The sequence below is a fragment of the Rhinopithecus roxellana genome, chromosome 5 (genome assembly GCF_007565055.1).
Source record: "Rhinopithecus roxellana isolate Shanxi Qingling chromosome 5, ASM756505v1, whole genome shotgun sequence".
Taxonomy (NCBI): domain Eukaryota; kingdom Metazoa; phylum Chordata; class Mammalia; order Primates; family Cercopithecidae; genus Rhinopithecus; species Rhinopithecus roxellana.
This window is the reverse complement of record NC_044553.1, coordinates 166,855,656-166,878,345: the sequence shown is the minus strand read 5'-3', so window position 1 is coordinate 166,878,345 and position 22,690 is coordinate 166,855,656. Positions and strand designations below refer to the sequence as shown.

The following is a 22,690-nucleotide window of genomic DNA, read 5'->3' as shown; positions in this document are numbered from 1 at the left end:
GATCTCATTATATTTTATACTGAGATAGTTCCTATTGGTTAGAAAACTCCTTCTGAAATCTCTCTTTGTAGCTTTCGTCCATTGTCTGAGTTTTAAAACTTGATGTTGAGGCCGGGCGCAGTGGCTCATGCCTGTAATCCCAGCAGTTTGGGAGGCCGAGGTAGGCGGATCACCTGAGGTCAGGAGTTTGAGACCAGCCTGGTCAACATGGCAAAACTCTGTCTCTACTAAAAATACAAAAATTAGCTGGGTGTGGTGGCAGGCGCCTGTAATCCCAGGTACTTAGGAGGCTGAGGCAGCAGAATCACTTGAACCCAGGAGGCAGAGGTTGCAGTGAGCCAAGATTGTGCCACTACTTACTCTAGCCTGGGTGACAAGAGGGAAACTCTGTCTGAAAAAAAACAAAAAACAAACAAAAAGCTTCATGTTGAATAGAATAAAATCAACACTGGCAGGATAAGAAATTGTTATCAAACTTAAAGTATGCTCCAGACCATACAGGTATTACAGTGTTAGCTTATGAAAACTTAATTTTGATTGAATAACTGTATGATGAGACTATTTTATCATTAAATTCTGGGCAGAAATAGATGTCAGAATCTGATGAAAAAGTGTATATAACCTGCACCTTCATGGCCCCAATTACCTATATTAACTCAGTACCATGAGTCTTAACAACAACATATTGATAATCTCTCCTGAGTAGAACTGTAAGCTCCTTGAGAATCATATCTTACTTGCAAGCACAGTGCTGGCTAAAATTAGACACTAACTTATGATACTGGTTGGTAGATTAATTGTTCTTCCATTCAAAATCTTTCATTTACTTTTTAGAAAAGAAAGTCTAGGACACATAAGAAATTATCTTGCCCTTTGCCTCTATGCAATAAGCCCAAAACAAATACAAATAGATGCAATCTTTGCTAGCTAAAGTCTTCATAGAGATCTCCCCTTTTGTATGTAATGTATGTAAGCTGAGCAATCCTAGCTTGTCCTAAAGGATTCTCTTCTGGCTATCAAAATCTCTCTTGCCACAGTTGAGCCTATTGGACCTTCATTTATCCTCCAAAGAGAAACAACGATTAATAGAATCTTGATAGTACTTGACCACTGCAATTAACCTTTTAACTCACAGCAATTTTTAGACTTCACCATGATTTTTTTTGTCCTCTCTCCTTAAACAGTTAAAAACTACTGTGTACTCATCATGATCCACTACAGTACAAAAGGGACACTAACCTAGTATTACTTTCTAATCATAAAACCCAATGCCGATCCTTAATGATAAAGTGCAAGTTCTAGTCCCAGCTATTTCTCTAAATATATGATCCTGAATAAGTCATTTCACCTCTATGGGCCCCAGTGGCCTTATCTATAACATGTGGGAACTAGACTACATAATTCAGAAGCACCAACATTTATGATTCTACAAAATGTTCATGTTTCTAGTATTACTTATACAACAGGATGAGATTTAAAGTATGAATTTTACCTGTAGAGTTTAATATAATCTAATATGCAATAATTTTAAAGATAAGTAGACCATTAATAAAGCAATAAAGGAAATCAGTTCAAATAGACCTACAACTATATATCTTGGAAAAATAAGATAAGTAATTCACAAGGATGATTAATATTTTTTGGAATCTACAATTAAGTTTTCTACAAAACAAATTCATGGATCCCAACAGCTACTTTATAAGTGTATACACCTATAATACAAACACACACATAAATGTCATAATTAACAGACATTAAAGAAGAATATTAAAGAGCTCACTTACAGATATGCATGGAATAGCATGTATCACTAAACTTAGAATGAGAGGGAATATGTTTTTAACACTCTCTTATGGGTGCATATGCTACACAGAGCCTTTGAACTTCTGGGAAATCTGTAGGTTAATGGGTGGGAATAATACTTAGAGCTGTCACTAAGCTCAACTGCACTTTATAATACTATAGAAACTCTTGGTGGAAAAATAAATTATTGATCATCTCTTGCCCACATTTACAAAGGATTTCTCTAAAATCCATATGAAATTTTAAAGGGTGGAATATTTAAATGTTTGGGTTATATATAAAAGGAGAGAAAAGGTTATTTTAATTGTTAATGTAAAATTTATTTTTTTAGCCCAAAGATACAGCCCTCCTTTCATTTCAATGATGATATTCTCCCACAAGAACCAAAAGAATCTACCAAATACAAAGACAATAGAAGTATCTTCAATTTTGTTAAATTTGTTTTTATGTACCACTTAAAAATGCTTTTCTCATGACTACCACTAGTTTAAAAAAGTATAAAGAAATTCTACTTAGGGCTGGGCATGGTGGCTCACACCTATAATCCTAGCAGTTTGGGGGGCAGAGGCGGGTGGATAACCTGAGGTCAGGAGTTTGAAACCAGCCTGACCAATATGGTGAAACCCTGTCTCTACTAAAAATACAAAAATTAGCCAGGCATGGTGGTGTGCACCTGTAGTCCCAGCTACTCAGGAGGCTGAGACAGAAGAACTGCTTGAACCCAGGAGGCAGAGGTTGCAGTTAGCTGAGATCACACCATTGCACTCCAGCCTGGGTGACAGAGTGAAACTCCATCTATTTAAAAAAAAAAAAAAAAAGAAATTCTATTTATATGAGGTATAAAAAGTAAACTCTTGGAAACAGAAAGTAGAATGATGGTTGCCAGAAGGAAAGCAGAGTTGTTCAATGGGTACAGAGTTTTATTTTACAAGAAGAAAAAGTTCTAGAGATCTTTTGCAAAACAAACAGTTAACACTACTGTACTGTATTATTTAAAAATGGTTAAAATGGGAAATTTTATGTTATGTGTTTATCACAGACAAAGAAGTAAAATGAATGTAATTATGATCATAAATAGGCCAACAGCCGTAACAAAACAAATTAACTTCTTTAAAGCCTGAAATGAACAACCTTGGACTACTAAACCTCACAGCTGTAAAGCAACCAGTATTCGGTGAATGCCTGCTATGTTTACAGGCACTGTACTGCCCTTCACAAATGCTTCTCACTTAATGGGGAGGAACCCAGTATTTACTCTGCTATTCATGATTAGTCAAGGATTCCTAGGGTATAACTACAACCAACTTCAGGTGATGGTAGAGTCAACAATTAGGGAATATTTTTACAAAGAGAAAATGGCCAAGTTGAGCAGCCACTTTACACAAATAGTTGGAGCAGGACAAGGCATCTTAATAAAAATACTTCAAGAAGTTTCCCATTTATACATAAACATAAACAAACATTTCACTTACAGGGGAATATTCATATTGTCCTTTGGAGTGAAGAAAATGGGCCTAGTATTTCCCTCTCTGGAAAGGTCATCAGAATTGTGGCTATAAGACTGAGTTGGCCTAAAGTGTTCTCTTTTTGAAATGCGATTATTAGAGAGTTTACAGGCTACATTCAGCTGGGCACCCATTCTGTCTGTCTTGGATAATTCCTTAACAGTACTAGATTGGCATGGACTTCCTTTTCTTTCAAAGAACATGGTGACAGGTCTATCCTTTGGGGGTAAGTGAGCAGAGGAGCTGTCTTTTTGGGCAAGAGCTGCATCTTTTACTGATAGGGACCCCATTACGTTAAGTTCTCCCTTATTTGAGGTATTTAAGCTGAGGAGAGAGGATGGCCTCTCTACTCTCTGCTTTGACTGATAGGAAGATGGTGCCACCAAACACTCTCCAATTCTTGGCTTTTCAATTGTCTTGAACGCTTTGCGCTCCTTCTCTAAAATATCTGTTTGCTGGCGAATCTGTTCCATCATCTCATTTTCATTCTGTTGCTGCAATTGCTTTTGCCTTTCTTCCTTCTCAGTGTTTAGCTTTTCTAACTTCTTAAGCATAGGATTAGAAGACTCTGTATTCAAAGAAGGAACAATTTGATCTTCTCCTGAGCAGTGATACCTTCTAGTTTCCCTGTTGATATCCAAAGTAAGAGCTTCCCCTGGTTTGTCTTCATTTTCCAATAGTTTGTTTCTTTGGATACTTGTGTCTAGTTGGGAATTTGTTTTCAGTGGGTCTTGTTGGGGGATATAAAAAAAAGTAGGCAGACTATTTGAAATGAAGGAGTCTTTCAGCTGTGGTTTACAGGTAATAGACTCAGAACTGCAGACCACTTTTTCCTTCACAGTTCCATTCTTCAAATGCTCTGCATAGCTAGTCTCATTTGAGGCACTGAGGGCATTGTCCCGTGAATCAAATTTTGGACTGCTGGATATCTTAGGTGATGGAAACAGCAAGTCTCCTTCATCTGAAATTACAGACTCTAGTTTGCTCTTTTGGCTTTCCTCAGAGCTCAGAAGTTCCAAGCTTCCTTGAGAGCTCTCACTATCAGGTGTACCCCGTGGAGACTGAAGGCCTTCAGGCACCAATTCTGTAGACCATCTGCGATCCTCTGAAGGAGAAACACCACCCAGAGAACGAACTTTCAGCAATTCTAAGCTAAATATAGCTTGCTCTAGTTCTCTCATTCTCCTACTTTCTCTTTTAGCCCGGCCTACTTTTTTCTGATGGAGATCCTCCAAGGATCTGGGTCTCTCTCTTACAAGCACACCTTCCTGCAAGTCCACACCACTCTGGCTTTGGGCTCTCTCCTGCTGCTTGTTTGGTGACTCCTTCAAGCAGTCCACTGAACTTTCATGGCTAATTCGATTACTCTCTATTACAGATTTACATTCCTCTATGGCTTTTATTCTGTTGTCAAAAGAACAATCCTCCCATTCTGAAGGGTCTGAACCCTGAATTTCCAGAGATCCATATCCTTTAATATTCACCAATCCAAGTTCTGGTTTTGTTTCTCTTAGCCTTTGTTCTTTTAAAGCTTTAAATCTATATGAAAACAGACAAAATGGGTTACAGAAATATCTTAGTTACCACTGAAGAGAACATATTTCCTGAGAATTTAAGAAAAAATGCAGAGTTGTAAAATCTTTTTACAATACCTAAGTACTTCTTAAATTAACTTGAATGCACATTTTACAATTTTGCTATTTCCATGAGTCAGATGATATTTCATTAAGTGTATTACTTCTACCTGGGCATTTCAGTCAAAATGTAAACTAATTCAGAAGTAAAGTTCTCATTTTAATATTAGCTTTATTTTAAAGTAAACCTCAAACTAAAGTGAAATTTTAATTTAAGTGTGAAATTAAAGTGAAATTTTAATTTAAGTGTGAAATTACAGTATCTGAAAGTAAAAACAGTTGAATACTGCCAATTTTGTAAGATTCGGCCTAATGTAAAAGTTAATTCTTAGCAGTTATGATCACAGACCATGTAGATTTTCGATCCAATTTAATTCAATAAAACCTTATTTAACTTCCATTATAGACAATACAATGTGGGTTAAAATCAGTAAAAGTATCACAGTATAGTGGAAAAGAAATTGTATACAACCAATTGTAATACAAATTAGACAAGTGTTAACGCAGAGGTATAAACAAAGTACTTGGGAAGAAAGAAAAAAAGCAAGTATTATAGTATAGTATAGAGATTACCTTTGTCTTGCTCTGAATCCTCTACATGTTGATTGCAAAAGGATAATTTTTTTCCTTTGTTCTTGGTACCTTTTACTTTCCCTGTAGGCTTTCCATCTTGCTTGTATGCAAATAGCAGCCATGTGCCTGCGCCTATAGTGATCTCTCCATTTCTGCTGGATAACGATGGCTGCAGCCCGTAGCTCCAAGTACCGCTGCCTCTCTAAGTGAGCACGCCAGGAAGCTTGGAGAAGAGCAGCTGCGCTAGCCATAACAAAAGCATCCTTCTGCACAGCTGCATCTCTGACTTGCTTCTGATTTAGGTAATTCCTCCAGAATCTCTGCGGGGAAGACAAAATAACAGAAACTGGTTGTCATATCTTACACTGCATTTTCACAGGAAAAAAAGAGAATAAATTTCTAATGTCATAATTACAGGTTAAGTGCCTATGTAGCTAAATTCTTGGTGATTAAAAATAAGTTTTCTGGCCAGGCACGGTGGCTCACGTCTGTAATCCCAGCACTTCTGGAGGCTAAGGCAGGCGGATCATGAGGTCAGGAGATCGAAACCATCCTGGCTAACAGTGAAACTAAAATACATCTCTACTAAAAATACCATCTCTACTAAAAATACAAAAAAAAAAAAAATTAGCCGGGTGTGGTGGTGGGCGCCTGTAGTCCCAGCTACTGAAGAGGCTGAGGCAGGAGAATGGCATGAACCTGGGAGGTGGAGCTTGCAGTAAGCCGAGTTCACGCCACTCCACTCCAGCCTGGGCGACAGACAGAGTCTCTGTCTCAAAAAAAATAGAAAATAAAAAAATTAGTTTTCTACAAAAGCAGAAAGTGCAACTGAAAAAGATAAATAGAAAAAAGTTTTCTCTTCCAGATATGTTTGGCTAAAACAGCTATTTTAAATATTAAAACCTTGATGGAGTTAATTACAGAACTTAATTTAAAATTTTGGGATGATTTCATGTCCTTCAAATTATTAATAATTTTAACATATTATATTCTTTTGTTACAATTTGCCCAAATAACACTAATGGGTTTAAGGTAATCCTGACACACATTCCAAAGATGAAGATACCAAAGATTTTCTTGCACAAATGGAAAAGATATTATGGAAATGATATAAATCAATGAGGGCATTAATAAAACAAATAAATGTAAAATAAGGTACCTATCATCCAAAATGAGTGTCTAAAACCAACAGTATATATAAACTCTCAAACATCACTCCAAAAACCGTTAAATAAAAATAACTATGTCAACAAATATTAGGTAACTCCTTAGCCCCTACTCAGACCTCACAAGACATTATAACTACAAATTCAATTTAATTTAAATTCAATGGAATCAATATTTATTAATAGTCTATTATATGCCAGATAATCTGTTGGGTGTTACGAGCACTTCAAAAGTGGGTATGACATATTCTCATTTCTGAAGTTTACATTATTATTGAAAATGTTTTACAGTAAAAAGGTTCTGTTTACTAAACAAAGGCCAAATAAATTAGTCAATCTCATGCAAAGAATCCTTTGCTTCTCACCTGGATAACAACAGATGCTTGTCTCAGATGGAGGAAATGCTGCCTACACAGCAAGACCCTGAACCATCGCTGCAACAATATGATTCTGCGGAGCACCTCTTGGTGAAGCAGATCTTGTAAGTGCTGTCGTTCCTGCTCCTTTAGAAAGACCTACCAAAAGGAAGGCGAGGAATGCAGCGTAAGAAGAAATCAGAAATTTATTTCATGAATCATCCTTTCTGTGACAAGCTTTTAGAGAAGAAAAAACACAGTGGCAGGGATGTAAATGAAGTACTGATAAATATTCCTACAGATTTATCCAAAGTAGTCATTCTCAAATTGAAATGGAGACAGTAGAATAAGGAAGGTGAGCTGGGTGTGGTGCTACATGCCTATACTCCTAGCTACTCAGAAGGCTGAAAGAGGAAGGTTGCTTAAGCCCAGGAGTTCAAGTTCTATGGCAAAATAGAGAGATCTGGTCTCAAAAAAAAAAAAAAAAAGACAGAAAAAAAGGAAGGTAAGCAAGGGAGGAAGGGAGAGAGAAATGACAAGGTCAGCAAGAGTATCAAAATTCCAGCACCAGAGATTATGCTATATTACTCCATTGGAGAAACCACTGCTATAAGTAAATGTATTACTGGTAATAAATCATATTTTTCAAGGGTGTTGGGGTGGGGGAAAAAGTTGAAAACCACAGATCTTGAGGCTTGAATCATATAATGAATAAACCAATGATAACAGTCTTTTTGAAATCCAGAGTGCATTAAGCTTCTCACTGTCCAAAGTTATTAATAAGTTTATTTTATTTACTCCTTCATTCCACTAATGTTTAGGGTTTGGGAGGATGCAAAGGTGAAGGAGACATATCCCTTTAGAAACAGGAATTATACCTCTCATTTGAGATCAGGTAGATATTATATACCCAAAGAGGAAGATGGTAAACTAATAAGGGCCAGAGACAAAACATACCACCTGAGTAACACAAAGAGTTGAAAATAATAATAATAAAGGCATGCACAGGAGACAATGGGACAATTAATCTCCATAAAAAAAGATATTAAGTAATGTGAAGCCACAATATGAAGGTTCTCAAAAAAGAGAAAGATGTTTGTATTTAATAAGGAGGTTATGAGGGGGTTATTATCAAGCAGGAGGCAGACATAAAGAACTAAGTATATTAAGATAATAATTTTAATATTATGAGTAGAATAAATTAAATGGAATGACAAATACACTAGAATCAGATAAGTAAGCTGTTCACTGTATAAGCAATGCAGATGAGAAGAGATAAGGAATAAAAATAAAATGGAAGCAGTAGTAATGGAGAAACAGAAGGTGATGTGAGAATCTCTTTGTAAAAGGAAAAAATATCCCTAAAACTTTGTGAAAGGATTAAAGTGAATGGTATGCTAAAGACAATTATGGTTTCTAGACTGAGAAACTGGAAAAGGGGTGACAGAGAAAGAAAGTATTTGATAAATTTAAGACCAGATGAATCTTAAATTCATCTTGGGCAAGCTGACTTGGAGATTACAGTAGAACATCTATGGAGAGATGATTTTTAGGCAGTTAAAATTATAGTCAGAACTAGAGCACTGGCCAGAGCTCTGTGATTAATATTGACTATATAATTAAATAAAAACCTGGGTCTAACCAATTGTCTTCTGATATCTGATTCACTATCTTTTTAATAAACAATCTCATAGGTAAAAATTATTATTTTTTAAATAAATGCACTCAATTTTGACAAGAGCTATACAGATTATATTTACCATGGTTTTTCCAACTTGATAATTATCTGGATTAAGATTTATTTTCCTGAAGAAATCCTGAATGTTAAATTTGGATGGAATAATATTTCGGGGAAGAAGTACATGGAAGTGGCTCACAAAATCCTGAAAAATAATTTAAAAAATTGTAAAATCAGAAGGTAGTGTATGTAAACAAGACCTTAAACTAATTATCATTTTATTAATCTTTTCCTCTTTCTTTTAAACAGGGTGAAACCAAGAAGTGCATGTTACTTTAAGATACAATAAAAGGTTAATTCGAAAAACATAGGAGGCGGAGAAAGATATTGGGTTCTACATATCATATCATCAAAAGGGAATGAGAGGAAAAAAAAAAAAAGGGCAGAGGCTAATTATCCCTTTTGAGGAAGCTTTATAAAAGACCAAAGAAAAAGTTATTTAACAAGAACCTAAAATTTCTATCAGGAAAAAAAAGCAAACGTGGCAGGATAACTGAGAACGAGGCTTTCCGTCCCAGTAACAGCAAACACTTGCTCAGTTGCTGAACAGCTTCAATACAATTTCCATACCCACAGCAGCAATTGCTGATAAGAGTAGCTGTGAGCCTTCTTGGCAGCTTACTATGAAAGAAAATCCTGCTGAGAAAACTTTAGTGAAAACCAAACGGAATCTTTTCACTAGAGAGTTCTCATTGAAATATTTCAGTTACTGGAGAGGTCAGTGCAAAGAATTGTTATATCAGGAGTAATCTTAGTATTAGCAAACATTCTGATCAAATGAGAATAACCAAGTACTGGATTCTATTACAATAATCTTAATGAGATTGCTGCCATCCAATCAAAGTAAATACTGTCTATCCCTTTTCAATTCCGTATACAAAACGTGAAATGGAAAGGAAGAATTAAGAGAAGTAAGCCCTAAAGAAATAATAAGCAAGATATGTGGGAATCATTTACTTGATGTGTCTAAATATGTAAATATCACTATAAAAACAGAACCTGGAAAGAATATTTGGAGCTGTATCCTGATTGGCGAATTCGAACTGTTTCCAGCATTCCAGTATATCGAAGCTGTCTAAGTACCAAGGCATCATTGAACCTCAAGGGCAGCTAAAGCAAATGGAAAAAAGATTAACCCAGAACAGTAGATCTCCAAATTATCTGTTTATAAGCATGGCTAACTGTTGAGTATCTAGAGATTGACTGGAGGTTGTCTGGTTAAGATATATAATAACTAAGCTGATAGGTAAGGCAAGCTCACCTCTCAGCTGGTAGCTTTAGAGAAGTTCTGACTGCCCAACTCTAGGGAAAACAGAGAAACCAAGCTTCCAGGCTTCTCTGGTTGTGAAGAGAGAGGACCTTAAAAGCTCAAAAAGAATGTAATCACCCCCAGAGGCCACACAGTCCAATCACTACAAAATCTGTAACAAGATAACCTACAACTGGGTGTGGTGGCTCACACCTGTAATCCCAGCACTTTGGGAGGCCAAGGTCACTTGAGGTCAGGAGTTCAAGACCAGTCTGGCCAACGTGGCAAATCCCCGTCTCTACTAAAAATACAAAAATTAGCTGGGTGTGGTGGTGCACACTGGTAGTTCCAGTTACTTGGGAGGCTGAGACAGGAGAAATGCTTGAAACCAGGAGGTGGAGATTGCAGTGAAGTGAGATCATGCCATTGCACTCCAGCCTGGGTGATAGAATGAGACTCTGTCTCAAAAAAAAAAAAAAAAAGAAAGAAAGAAAAGAAAACTCTTTTCTGACAGGACTTCAAGAGGTATTTGCTTCTCAAATTCGTGGTGATGCTAAATCAAATCCATATAAACACCTTACAGGCAGGTAAATACGGAAAAATGCATTGAAAGTATTTATAAAACACTATTTTCCTTATAAATATTATAGTTAGTGCTTCCCCTCCACTTATTCTGCTTAAAAGTATTTAAAGCTCAGTTTGAAGTAAGCTGAGATATGTGCTCTCATTTATAGGACATTTTTACCTTTTCAGCATTAGAGCGGATGCATTTTACAAAATATGGTTCTGCTTGACCAAGTGTTTCCATTAGCTTGCTTAATGATGTCTGCAACAGAAAGCAATATAATTATCATACTCTCCCATTCCAAACTATTAACAAACAACGTATAAATATAATCAATATGCTGGCAAAACATTCAAAAAGTAGAGGCATACATAGCAAGAGGTTTGTTTTTGAAAAGCACATTGTGTATATTCTTACACTGGTTAAATTATGGATAATTAAGGGTAAGGATGGTAGTTTGGTATTAAAGCAGATAGCCTGGAAACAGTAAATATCGCAGATGCATTTCAGAATAATCAAATGTAGAACTTTTTTTCACTTTTCTTCACATTTCATGAAACAATTTTATTCAAACTCATGTATCCTACAACTTTTAAAATGATTCAGGAGGGTATCCAGTAAGGTAGTACTCCCTTGCTTTACTTTAAATGTCTACAGAGTATGTAATGATATCCCTTTTTTTATTCCTGATAATGGTAATTTGTACATTCTCTGTTTCTTCCTGATTAGTGGCTAGAAGTTTATCAACTTTTTGATTTGCTCAGCCCAGGCTTGGTGGCTCACGCCTATAATCCCAGCACTTTGGAAGGCAGAGGAGGGCGGACCACCTGAGGTCAGGAGTTTGAGACCAGCCTGGCCAACATGGCGAAACCCCGTCTCTACTAAAAAAAATACAAAAATTAGCCAGGCATGGTGGTGCCTGGCTGAAGCACGAGAATTACTTAAACCTGGGAGGTGTGGGTTGCAGTAAGCTGAGGTGGTGCCACTGCACTCCAGCCTGGGCAACAAAGTAAGACTCTCTCAAAAAAAAAAAAATTTTTTTTTTTTTTGATCTGCTTAAAGAACCAGCTTTTGGTGTCAGTGTTTTTTTTTTCTTTTTTGGTCTATTTTTCTGTTTTTCATTTCATTGAATTCTGCTGTTATCTTTATTATTTACTTCTCTCTGCTTGCACTGGGTTTCATATATTCTTTTTATAGTCTATTAAGGTAGAAATTTAGATTACTGAATTGAGACATATCTCCTTTTTCAATAAAAGCATTTAGTGATATAAATTAACCTTGGAGCACTGCTTTAGCTGCATTGCACAAATTTTGATATTTCATTTTATTTAAAATATTTTAAAATTTTCCTTCCTCTAAAAAATGTATTATTTAGAAGTCTGTTTTATATATTCTAAATATTTGGGGATTGATATTTTTCTTTGATTTCTGGTTTAATTCTATTACAAATACAACATTTTGTATGATTTTAACTCAAATTTATTAAGGTTTTATGGCCTAGTTTATGATCTACCTTGGCAAGTATTTCATGGGCACTTAAAATGAATGTATATTCTGCAATTCTTGGCTAGGCTGTTCTATAAATTTCTGTTAGGTCAAGTAGGTTAATCATTCTATTCAAGTCTTCCATGTCCTTCCTAATTGTCTACTGACCCTATCAATTACCAAGAGGTATGCTGAAGTTTCCAAGCATTGCAGATGCAGATCTGCATCTGCATGCAGATCTGTCCATTTTTCTTTTAATTCTTTCAGTTTTTGGTTCAGATATTTGGGAGCTCTGTTATTAGATGAATACACATGTAAGACTTTGTAAATTGCACCTTTTATCATTATGAAGTTATCTCCCTTTATCCCTGGTAGTTTTCTCTGTTCTGAAGTCTACTTTGTCTGACTCTACTATAGTCACTATAGCTTTCTTTTGGTTTTTGTTTGCATGGTTTATTTTTTTCATTTTTTTAACCCTTTAGTATCATTGTATTTAAAGAGGTTTCTTGTAGATAACATACAGTTAGGTCTTATTTTATACAATCAGATAATATCCATTTCTTAATTGGACTGTTTAGAGCATTTACATTGTTAATAATTAGTATGGTTGGATTTAGGGCTACCAGTTTTATTACTGGCCTTCTGTTTGTCCTCTCTCATTTGTTCCTCCCTTCCTCCTCTTACTCCCTGCCTGTTTAAAATAGACTTTTGGAGCAGTTTTAGGTTCACAGCAAAAATGAGCAGAACATACAGAGAATTCCCACATGCCCCTTTACCCTCACATGCACAATTACCCCTATAATTAACATCTTGCATTAGTGTGTTATGTGATGAACCAATACTGACACATGATTATTAACTATAGTCCATAATATGCATTAGGGTTCACTCTTTATGTTGCACATTCTATGGGTTTAAACAAATATATAGACATTTATTCACCATTGCAGTATCATATAGATTAATCTGACTAAAGTCCTCTATGCTCTGCCTACTCATCCTCCCTCAACTAGATCCTGGCAACTACTCATCTTTTTTACTGTCTCCATAGTTTTGCTTTTTCCAGAATGTCATATATTTGGAATCTTATGGTATGTAACCTTTCCATATTGGCTTCCTTCACTCAGTAATATGTATTTAAGGTTCCTCTAAGCCTTTTCATGGCTTGAAAGCTCATTTCTTTTTAGTGTTGAATAATACTCCATTGTCTGAATGTACCATAGTTTGTTAATCCATTCACCTACTGAAGGACGTCTTGACTGTTTCCAAGTTTTACCAATTATGAATAAGGCTGCTATGAATATCCGTGTACAGGTTATTGTGTGGACCTAAGTTTTCAGCTCATTTAGGTAAATACCAAGAAGTTGTTACTGCTGGATCATATGGTAAAAATATAGTTTTATAAGAAACTGTCAAACTGTTTTCCAAAGTGGCTGCACCATTTGGCATTCCCACCAGCAATGAATGAGTGTTCCTGTTGCTCCACATTCTCACCAGCATTTGGTGTTCTCATTGCTTTGGACTTTTGTCATTCCAATAGCTGTGCTGTGGTATCTCATTTTTGTTAATTTGCAATTCCCTAGTAACATATAATGTGGAACATCTTTTCATAGGCTTATTTGCCATCTGTGTACTTCCTTTGGTGAGGTGCCCCTCCCCTCTGTTCAATATACTTAATATTCCATATTAATTTATCTACTTTTCAGCTATTTTTGTACTGCATTTTAGTAGCTGCTCTAGGGATTACAATATACAAACCTAACTTGTCACAGTCTACTTAGGAGTCGACATTTCACAAGTTCAAGTAAAACAAAGAAGTCTTAGAACTATATATAGACCTCTGTTACTGTTGTGAAATTTATTACATCAACATACAAATTTTTAAACTTTTCAGTGTTCATTTTTCTTGCAAATGCTATTGTAGTATAATATACATAGGGCTTGGCACAGTGTCACATGCCTGTAGCCACAGCTACTTGTGAAGCTGAGAAGGGAGGATAGCTTAAGCCCAGAAGTTGGAGTACAGCCTGGGCAACATTTTATGAGATGCTGTCTCAAAATAATGACAATAACAATACACATAAAATATTAAAATCATAAGTGTAGATGATGACTTTTTACAAAAGGAAGATGTTCTTGTAACTAGAGCCCAAATTAAATATACGTGTGTGTGTGTGTGTATACATATGTATAAAATCAGAAACTCAGAAGCCCCTTTGTGCCCCATCCCATTTAATTTAGCAAGGTCACTGTACATAAGCTATGTACTCATATTTCCACACCCCAACCAAGGGTAATTATTATTCTTACTTTTAAGATGATAAGTTAGTTTAACCTACTATTAAAGTTCATATGAATGGAAAAATAAACCATGTACTATTTTGTATTTGTTGCATAGAATTACATTCTGTAAATTTTCAGGGCTGTATATTAGTGATCCACTATTTGGCATTACTACCATTAAACTATCCATTAAGAGATGAGTATTTTGTTGTTTCCAGTTTATTATGAAAAATTTTGCTATGAACATACTTGTCTTTTAACTGTATTTTTTTTTTTTTTTTTTTGAGATGGAGTCTCGCTCAGTTGCCCAGGCTGGAGTGCAGGGGCGCGATCTCAGCTCACTGTAAGCTCCGCCTCCTGGGTTCACACCATTCTCCTCCCTCCGCCTCCCGAGTAGCTGGGACTACAGGCACCCGCCACCACACCCGGCTAATTTTTTACATTTTTAGTAGAGACAGGATTTCACCGTGTAAGCCAGGATGGTCTCAATCTCCTGACCTCGTGATCCACCCTCCTCGGCCTCCCAAAGTGCTGGGATTACAGGCGTGAGCCACCGCGCCCGGCCATTAACTGTTTTCCAATATGCTTGTATCAATTTACATTTCAACAGTACCATATAGGAGTTCTGAACACTCCCCAATCTTGCCAACATGTTGTATAATCAGTTTATTTCAGCCATGTTGGCGAGTATGTAATAGCATTGCTTTGTGGTATTAATTGGCATTTCCCTCATGAATCATAATATTGAACAGGTTTTACATAGGTGTATTGGTCTTCTGGATATCATCTTTTATAAATTGCCTATTTGAGACTTTTGTCCATTTGTCTATTAGGCTTTCTTCCTTTTAATAGTTCTTCATATATTACATATATGAGTCCTTTTTTAGTCTTGCTCTTTTTCTTCTTTTAATGGTGACTTTTTTGGTTTAAACAGTTTTATTGAAATAAAATCTACATACTATTAAAATATATACGTTGTAGTTCACAAATCAATGAGTTTTAGTAAATTTACACAGTTATGCCACTATCACTACAGTCCAGTTTCAGAACTCCTCTATCACCCCCAAAAAGCTCCTTTCTGCCCATCTGCAGTCAATAACCACTTGAGTCACAGCCCCAGGGAACTACCAATCTGCTTCCTGCTGCTATAAACTATCTTTTAAAAAAATATAATCTTTTTTAGATGGCTTTTTCTCTTATTATAAAACTAATATGTAGCTATTCTAGAAAACTTAATACACACATATATGTCCAGAGAACATCAGCTTGGGTTTAATTTGACTAATGACTAAATTCTTAGAGCTATAAATTAAAAGCAGGTTAATTTCTTCAAACCAATCAGCCTTTTCAAAGGGAATTCATACTTTTACAAAAAAACAAGCTTAATGTATCCTATATCTTCCTTATACCCACAGTTAGAAAGACTCCTAGGGAAGAGAAAAATTTAGTTTCCCCTACTTAAAGCAAAGAGTATGTTGACTGTTGATACAATGGCAGATATATTTCCTAGCAACCTGTGAATCCCTAGGCAGCTGAGCATGGAGAGGAGCAGCAGCTTTATCAGTAAGTTTTAGTAGCTATAACAAGCAACAACGTGTATGACCAATTATATTAGGAGAAAGCCACACAACTTCTTTTAAAAAACTACTAAGTAGAGACACAGTGCTATGAAGTGACCAGACTTTGACATACAGGTCCATGTATAAACACTGCACAGTTCTTTGCTTTATGATCAAGTTATATCATCCCAGTCATAACTTAAGACTTTACCTACTTTGAAAGTTTGGTGATCAAAGGGACTGACTCATTAAAATCTAACATTAGCCTGCAGAAGACAAACTCTCAAGAGTGAATGTTTTAGAGTACAGTGAAGGTGGTAATTTACCAAAAGGCTGAAATAATACAGAAAATATACATTACAGTCTACCATATTGTTACTTATTTCTATTTATCAGTCTGAATTTTCTTTTTCCTTTTTTTATTGAGTATATTTTATGGTTCCATTTTAGTTCTGCTACTACCTTACTAACTGTTAACTCTTTTTTAAAGGATTATTCTAGGATTTGCACCTTTATCACAGTCTACCTTCAAATAATACTATACCATGTTCTGTATAGTGTAAAAGCTTAACAACAGTATATTTCCACTTAGTACCACTTTACGTGTTTTGGGATACTTTTATTATACATTTGATTTCTATCCCACAATATACTATTATTTTTGTTTTCTATAGCCAATTATTTTAAAAAGAGAAAAGGATTTTTTTTTCTTTCTTTCTTTCTTGAGACAGAGTCTCGCTCTGTTGTCCAGGCTGGAGTGCAGTGGTGCAATCTCAGCTCACTGCAACCTCCACCTCCTGGGTTCAAGAGATTCTCCTGCCTCAGCCTCCCAAGTAGCTGGAATTACAGGCACCCGTCACCATGCCTGGCTAACGTTTGTATTTTTAGTAGAGATGGGGATTCACCATGTTGGCCAGGCTCATCTTGAACTCCTGACCTTGGGTGATCTGTCCGCCTCAGCCTCCCAAAGTGCTGGCATTACAGGTTTCAGCCACCACGTCTGTCCAAGAAAATGTGTTTTTAAAATATTAGCCTACATTTCTATCATTCTGGCACTATTCATGTTTTGTGTAAATTCAAATTTCCATGTGGTTTCCCCATCAATTTTCTTTCATGTTTAAAATTTCTGATATTATAGATCTGCTGGTAATAAATCATCTCAGCTTTTTTGGTCTGAAAATGTCTCTACTTAACCTTTCACCACACACAGAATTCAAGGGTGACTTTTCTTCTCTTTTTGGTCTTTTAAAGATATCACTCTCTTGTCTTATGGCTTTGATAGTTTCTGATGATCTTCACTTTGTTACACAAAATGTCTCTTTTCTCCCTCTGGCTAAGTTTAAGATGCTCTCTTTTTAACTGGTTTTAGCAATTTGATATAATGTGCCTTGGTGTGTTTTTGTTTGCTCTGATTGTGGTTTACTGAGATTCTTTGATCTCTGCAGTTTTTTTTTCCCATCAAATCAGAAAATATTTTGGTCATTATTTCTTCAAATATGTTTTTCTGTGCCCTCCTCCCTTTCCTCTCCTGAGATTCCAATTACACCTATGTTAGACTGCATCATATTGCTCCATAAGTTATTGCTATTTTTGTTTTTTTACATCTTTGTTGCTTTCTCTGGGCTTTAATAAACTATGACTTCAAATTTACTACTTCTGAACTAACAGATGTTAATCCAATTTTGTTTATTTTTTATTGTCAAATATTACATATTTAATCTCTAAAAGTTTCATTTTAGTCTTTTTCATATCTTCATTTTTTTCTTTTTCATAATACAAATGGCCCTTATTGGTTCCAACAGGCAGTGAAAGAAAGGAGAGGACAGAACAACTCTATCTCCGGAGGAAGTGTCCAGAGACTCTGTCATCACCTTCCAAAATAAAGAATCTATTTTGTTCTCATCATATTCATATTTTTTGTTATATCTTTGGGCATATTTAAAAGATACATTATAGCTAATTTGACATTCTTACCTACTATTTACGTCTTCATCATTTTAAAGTCTGTCTCTAAATATTGATTTTTTTCCCCCCTTGTTATGGGTTATTTTTTTCCTGACTCTTTCTCTGCCTTGTAATTTCTCACTGGATGTTAGACACCGTGTTTTACATTGTTGGATTTTGTTGTATTCCTTTAAAGAGTGACAAACATTTTTCTTAACATGCAGTTAAGTTACTTAGGATCAGTCTGATTCTTTTAAGACTTGATTTTTAGTTTTGTGAGAGCAGGGCCAGAGCAGCCTTTACATTAGGACTATGTTGGTCCCACTGCTAAAACAATGTCTTTCTGAGGATTCTACCTAATGCCTCATGTAATAAAAGGTCGTTTCACTCTGGCTGATAAGAACAGAACTACTCCTCTAATCCTGCATAAATACCAGAAATTGTTAGGTCAACAGGATTTAGGTGATTAGAATAATCATTCTTTCCCCAATCTCATGGAATTTTAACCCACATATGCAGAGATCAGTAGTCAGTCACAGAGACTCAAGGAGACCCGTCAGCAGTCTAGCTCTTTCTCTTCATACCATGTCCTTCTCCTCTTTACTCTGCCTCACAAATTCTAGTTGCCTCTACCTTTCTATCTCCATCTCTTCAGTTAGCAAGACCACTGGCATTTGTTTGGGTTTCTTCTTCCTGAGCTGTAGCAAATTATCTTTAGGTGTTAATCTGGGGCTTTCCTCATTTATTTCCCCTATTCTCACAGATTGGAAACCCGTAATGCTTACTGTCTAATATCTGAAAACACTTGACTCATAATATCTTTTGTTCAATTTCTGCTTGTTTATACCAGAAGGGCAATTCCTGTATCAGTTAATCCTTTGTGAGTTCTATGATATCATTTTCATGAAAATAAGCATTCAAGGAAGGGCATAGAGTCAAAGACGGCTGGGTGCCATCCATTTTGACCACCTGCAATTTCCTCATCTACTACTTGGTTTCCTCACCTTTATAATAAATATAATAGTAATTATCCTAGAACAATTGGAGAAAAACTTAGACAACACCTATTAGAAAATGCATATGTGTGGCCGGGCGCGGTGGCTCAAGCCTGTAATCCCAGCACTTTGGGAGGCCGAGATGGGCGGATCACGAGGTCAGGAGATTGAGACCATCCTGACTAACACGGTGAAACCCTGTCTCTACTAAAAAATACAAAAAACTAGCCGGGTGAGGTGGCGGGCGCCTGTAGTCCCAGCTACTCGGGAGGCTGAGGCAGGAGAATGGCGTAAACCCGGGAGGCGGAGCTTGCAGTGAGCTGAGATCCGGCCACTGCACTCCAGCCCGGGAGATAGAGCGAGACTCCGTCTCAAAAAAAAAAAAAAAAAAAGAAAGAAAGAAAATGCGCATGTGTAAATTTTTGGCAAAGGGCCTAGAAAACATACTATACATTGGTCAGTATCTATGGATGGTAGATGACTTTCACTTGTTTTTGCTCATCTATATTTTCCAAATAATCAAAAATTAACTCATTACTTTTGTAATAACTTAATGGTCTATTAGAAATATTAAAGAGGACTCTTTTTCTAAACATTAAATATAATTCATGAATATAAATTAAGAATATGTAAATTTGGAAGGATTTTAAAAGACACAATAGGATTGTGATTATAACTAAGTTTTTATTGTACTAGCTATATGGTATTCTTCAAATTAAAGAATGATTTCGGTATACATGGCATCTGTAAAAGATCCAAGGTAACAAAACAAAGGACACTTAACAGCTTAATAATTCTACCTTTCATAATCGTGAGATTAATGTTCCCTTTTCAGACATTGAGCTCACCAAATTACGTTTTGATCAGAATTTGGCTTCCCACGTGGATTTGCTAATCAGGGAGAAATATGCTAATAAACTAACCATTGTATTAAGTCTGCTTACGATTCATATTTATGTTGTATATTAATAAACATATCACTCAACATGATTTTTTTTCTATAACCCATTTTTTTTTTTTTTTTTGAGACGGAGTCTCGCTCTGTCACCCAGGCTGGAGTGCAGTGGCCGGATCTCAGCTCACTGCAAGCTCCGCCTCCCGGGTTTACACCATTCTCCTGCCTCCGCCTCCAGAGTAGCTGGGACTACAGGCGCCCGCCACCTCGCCCAGCTAGTTTTTTTGTATTTTTTAGTAGAGACGGGGTTTCACCGTGTTAGCCAGGATGGTCTCGATCTCCTGACCTCGTGATCCGCCCATCTCGGCCTCCCAAAGTGCTGGGATTACAGGCTTGAGCCACCGCGCCCGGCCATTAGTAGATAATTTATGTTCAAACATCCTAGCTGTAAAAGAAGCATTTTAAAAAGTGTTAACATATACAGATACATCTGCCACGAATAAGGAAATTTTTATTCAACAGTGAGCATTGCTTCTGTGATATAAACATGAATTAGAGTAAAATTATGCAAAGCATTGTTACCTACCAGATATTTTGCTTATTTTCATAAATATCTACCAAATGAAAAGATCTTAGAAGATAGATGATTTGAGAAGAATGGAAGAGGCAATTTAAAAAGGAATCTGAAAACAATTATTCTGGAAGAAATTTGGCTTTTAGGAATAAATAGTATCCTAAATATGATAATATAAATATTATCACATTTATTCCTAAAAGCCCCCCAAAAAAGAACTGGATTTCTATGTAGACAAAAGTAAAATAAATACACAGAAAAGAACCCTTCAGCCTCATTTAGTTAACTATCAATGGTAGCAGCATGAGGTTTAAGTAGGGGAAAAAAAAAATACATCATTATGCTAACAGTGACATTGTCTAAGCAGCAGGGTTTAAAGGCAGATTTGTTTGCAACATCAATTTTCTGCTTTCTCCTCACACTGAAAATAACAAATACTGAGATAGCCATTATCCAGACATATGTGGATGAAGAACAAAGGCATCTGACTTTTTTTTTTTTTCATCTTTGGTTCTTTTTTCCAAAATGATCAGTAATATGTGGCTTTTTAGTCACATAAATTAAAATCCCATTTGAGTATCCTGCAGATCACTTTAACCTTTCAACGACAATCTGAAAGATACAGATTCTTATTTGTTTTAAGCAAAACAGGAAATAACCTGAAACTGGGCACTGATGCTGGGAGGTTTTTTCTTCTTGTGTAAATGAAGAAGAGACTTGGTAATGCGATCTTGTAGTGTCAGTCTTGTCAGGTGCTTTAAAGAATTTACTTCTAGCAAGTGCTGAAAGAAGAGAAAAAATAAATTGCTCACATAAATTAATCGAACAATAAGTCAAAATTCTCAGCCAGTTTTCATCAGTTCCTATCCATATGATCATTTCCCATCTTAAATGACTGTGATGAATATGAAAGACTGATATCCAACATTCATTCTATTCTCTAAAAAGAAAAGTACACTTCACAAACTCTTGCATCTAGAGTTCTGGATATGGTTTAAGTTTACCAGTAAAAGGCCCACATGTGAAACTGGGAAAGTGTAACTGAGGAAGAGGCTCCGGCTACTAGTTCTGCTTCTGCTAGCAAAAATGCACATACTTTATGTACCTTTTTTCTGTGGTTCCAGCATCCAGGCACTAGTTTTGTGAATGCTCAGAGGCAGAGTGCAGAACATTTGTGTTGTCATCACAACTATACTAAATGCAGCTTAGCCCTGGAGCAAATAATTGTAGCAGTTTTCGCCAGATGGCTAAATTACACCACAGGCAGTGTATACCTGCAAGTAGCAGCTGCACTGACAGCTTCCTGATTTCCTAGCTTTCTAATTACATCTAGGGACATTTCTGCAAATGTTATTTTAACATGTGACTTCTAATGATTTTGTAAGTGCCTACTTAATTCTCTTTCTACTTAAAAATATCTACTGTAATTATTGTTATCTCAAACTGAATCCTGACTCTCAGAGACAACAACTAAATACCAGGGCGACAGTCGGTGTGCCAGGGACATACACAAAAACAAAGCATAGGCTGGGCACGGTGGCTCATGCCTGCAAACCCAGCACTTTGGGAGACTGAGGTGGGCGGATCACGAGGTCAGGAGTTCGAGACCAGCCTGGCTAACACAGTGAAACCCCATCTCTACTAAAAATAGAAAAATTAGGCAGGCATGGTGGCGTGTGTCTGTAGTCCCAGTTACTCGGGAGGCTGAGGCAGGAGAACTGCTTGAACCCAGGAGGCAGAGGTGGCAGCGAGCCAAGATCACACCACTGCACACCAGCCCGAGCGACAATGAGAGACTCCGTCAAAAAAAAACAAAAAAACAAAACAAAACAAAAAAACAAAGCATAGTCCCTATTAAGCCTCATCATGATGTACTATACTATAAATTAGGAAAATAGGAGTTAGACACGAAGCAACTAAAGTATACAAAGTAAAGATAGTTAAACCACACAATATTTATGGTAGTGAGTTTGTAAGTGGAAAGAATGTATCTATACAGATGTAAACTATATGTTTTTTAAAAAGTAGTAAAAAGTCAATGTATGAGAAACATAAGATTGTGTTAAAAACATCACAAATTTTCAATTCTAAAGGTATTTATTTTGACAATATAAACATTAAAATAACAAAACCACGCAAATTGAAAGAAGTACAACACACATGTAAACAATCTGAATTAAGGAAATGTTATTTCCTACAAATGAAAAGGTTTATCATCTGTATGTAAAAAAAACTTGTAAAAATTATTAAATAGATATCACAATAAAAAAAGGGCAGATGATCTGACGAGGCAATTCTCAAAGTACAAACGGCAAGTAACAAAATCACAATCCATTCAATCTCACCTGTATTGAAGGAAAATGCCA

At 36.1% G+C, this 22,690-nt stretch overlaps 1 protein-coding gene across 8 annotated transcripts in view; it reads right to left on the bottom strand.

Annotated features, from left to right (window-relative positions):
- MYO9A (myosin IXA) overlaps window positions 1-22,690 on the bottom strand; it is a 300,731-nt gene that overhangs the window by 82,206 nt on the left and 195,835 nt on the right. For 7 of the 8 annotated variants that reach the window (XM_030930260.1, XM_030930262.1, XM_030930261.1 and 4 more), the window contains 7 exons: window positions 20,984-21,106; window positions 10,770-10,850; window positions 9,775-9,885; window positions 8,798-8,920; window positions 7,047-7,196; window positions 5,516-5,835; window positions 3,276-4,847 (listed from right to left, as the gene is read on the bottom strand). In XM_030930260.1, the coding sequence (XP_030786120.1) occupies window positions 3,276-4,847; window positions 5,516-5,835; window positions 7,047-7,196; window positions 8,798-8,920; window positions 9,775-9,885; window positions 10,770-10,850; window positions 20,984-21,106 (2,480 nt within the window). The remainder of the gene's footprint in view (window positions 1-3,275; window positions 4,848-5,515; window positions 5,836-7,046; window positions 7,197-8,797; window positions 8,921-9,774; window positions 9,886-10,769; window positions 10,851-20,983; window positions 21,107-22,690) is intronic. The other variant, XM_030930266.1, reaches the window with a different exon arrangement.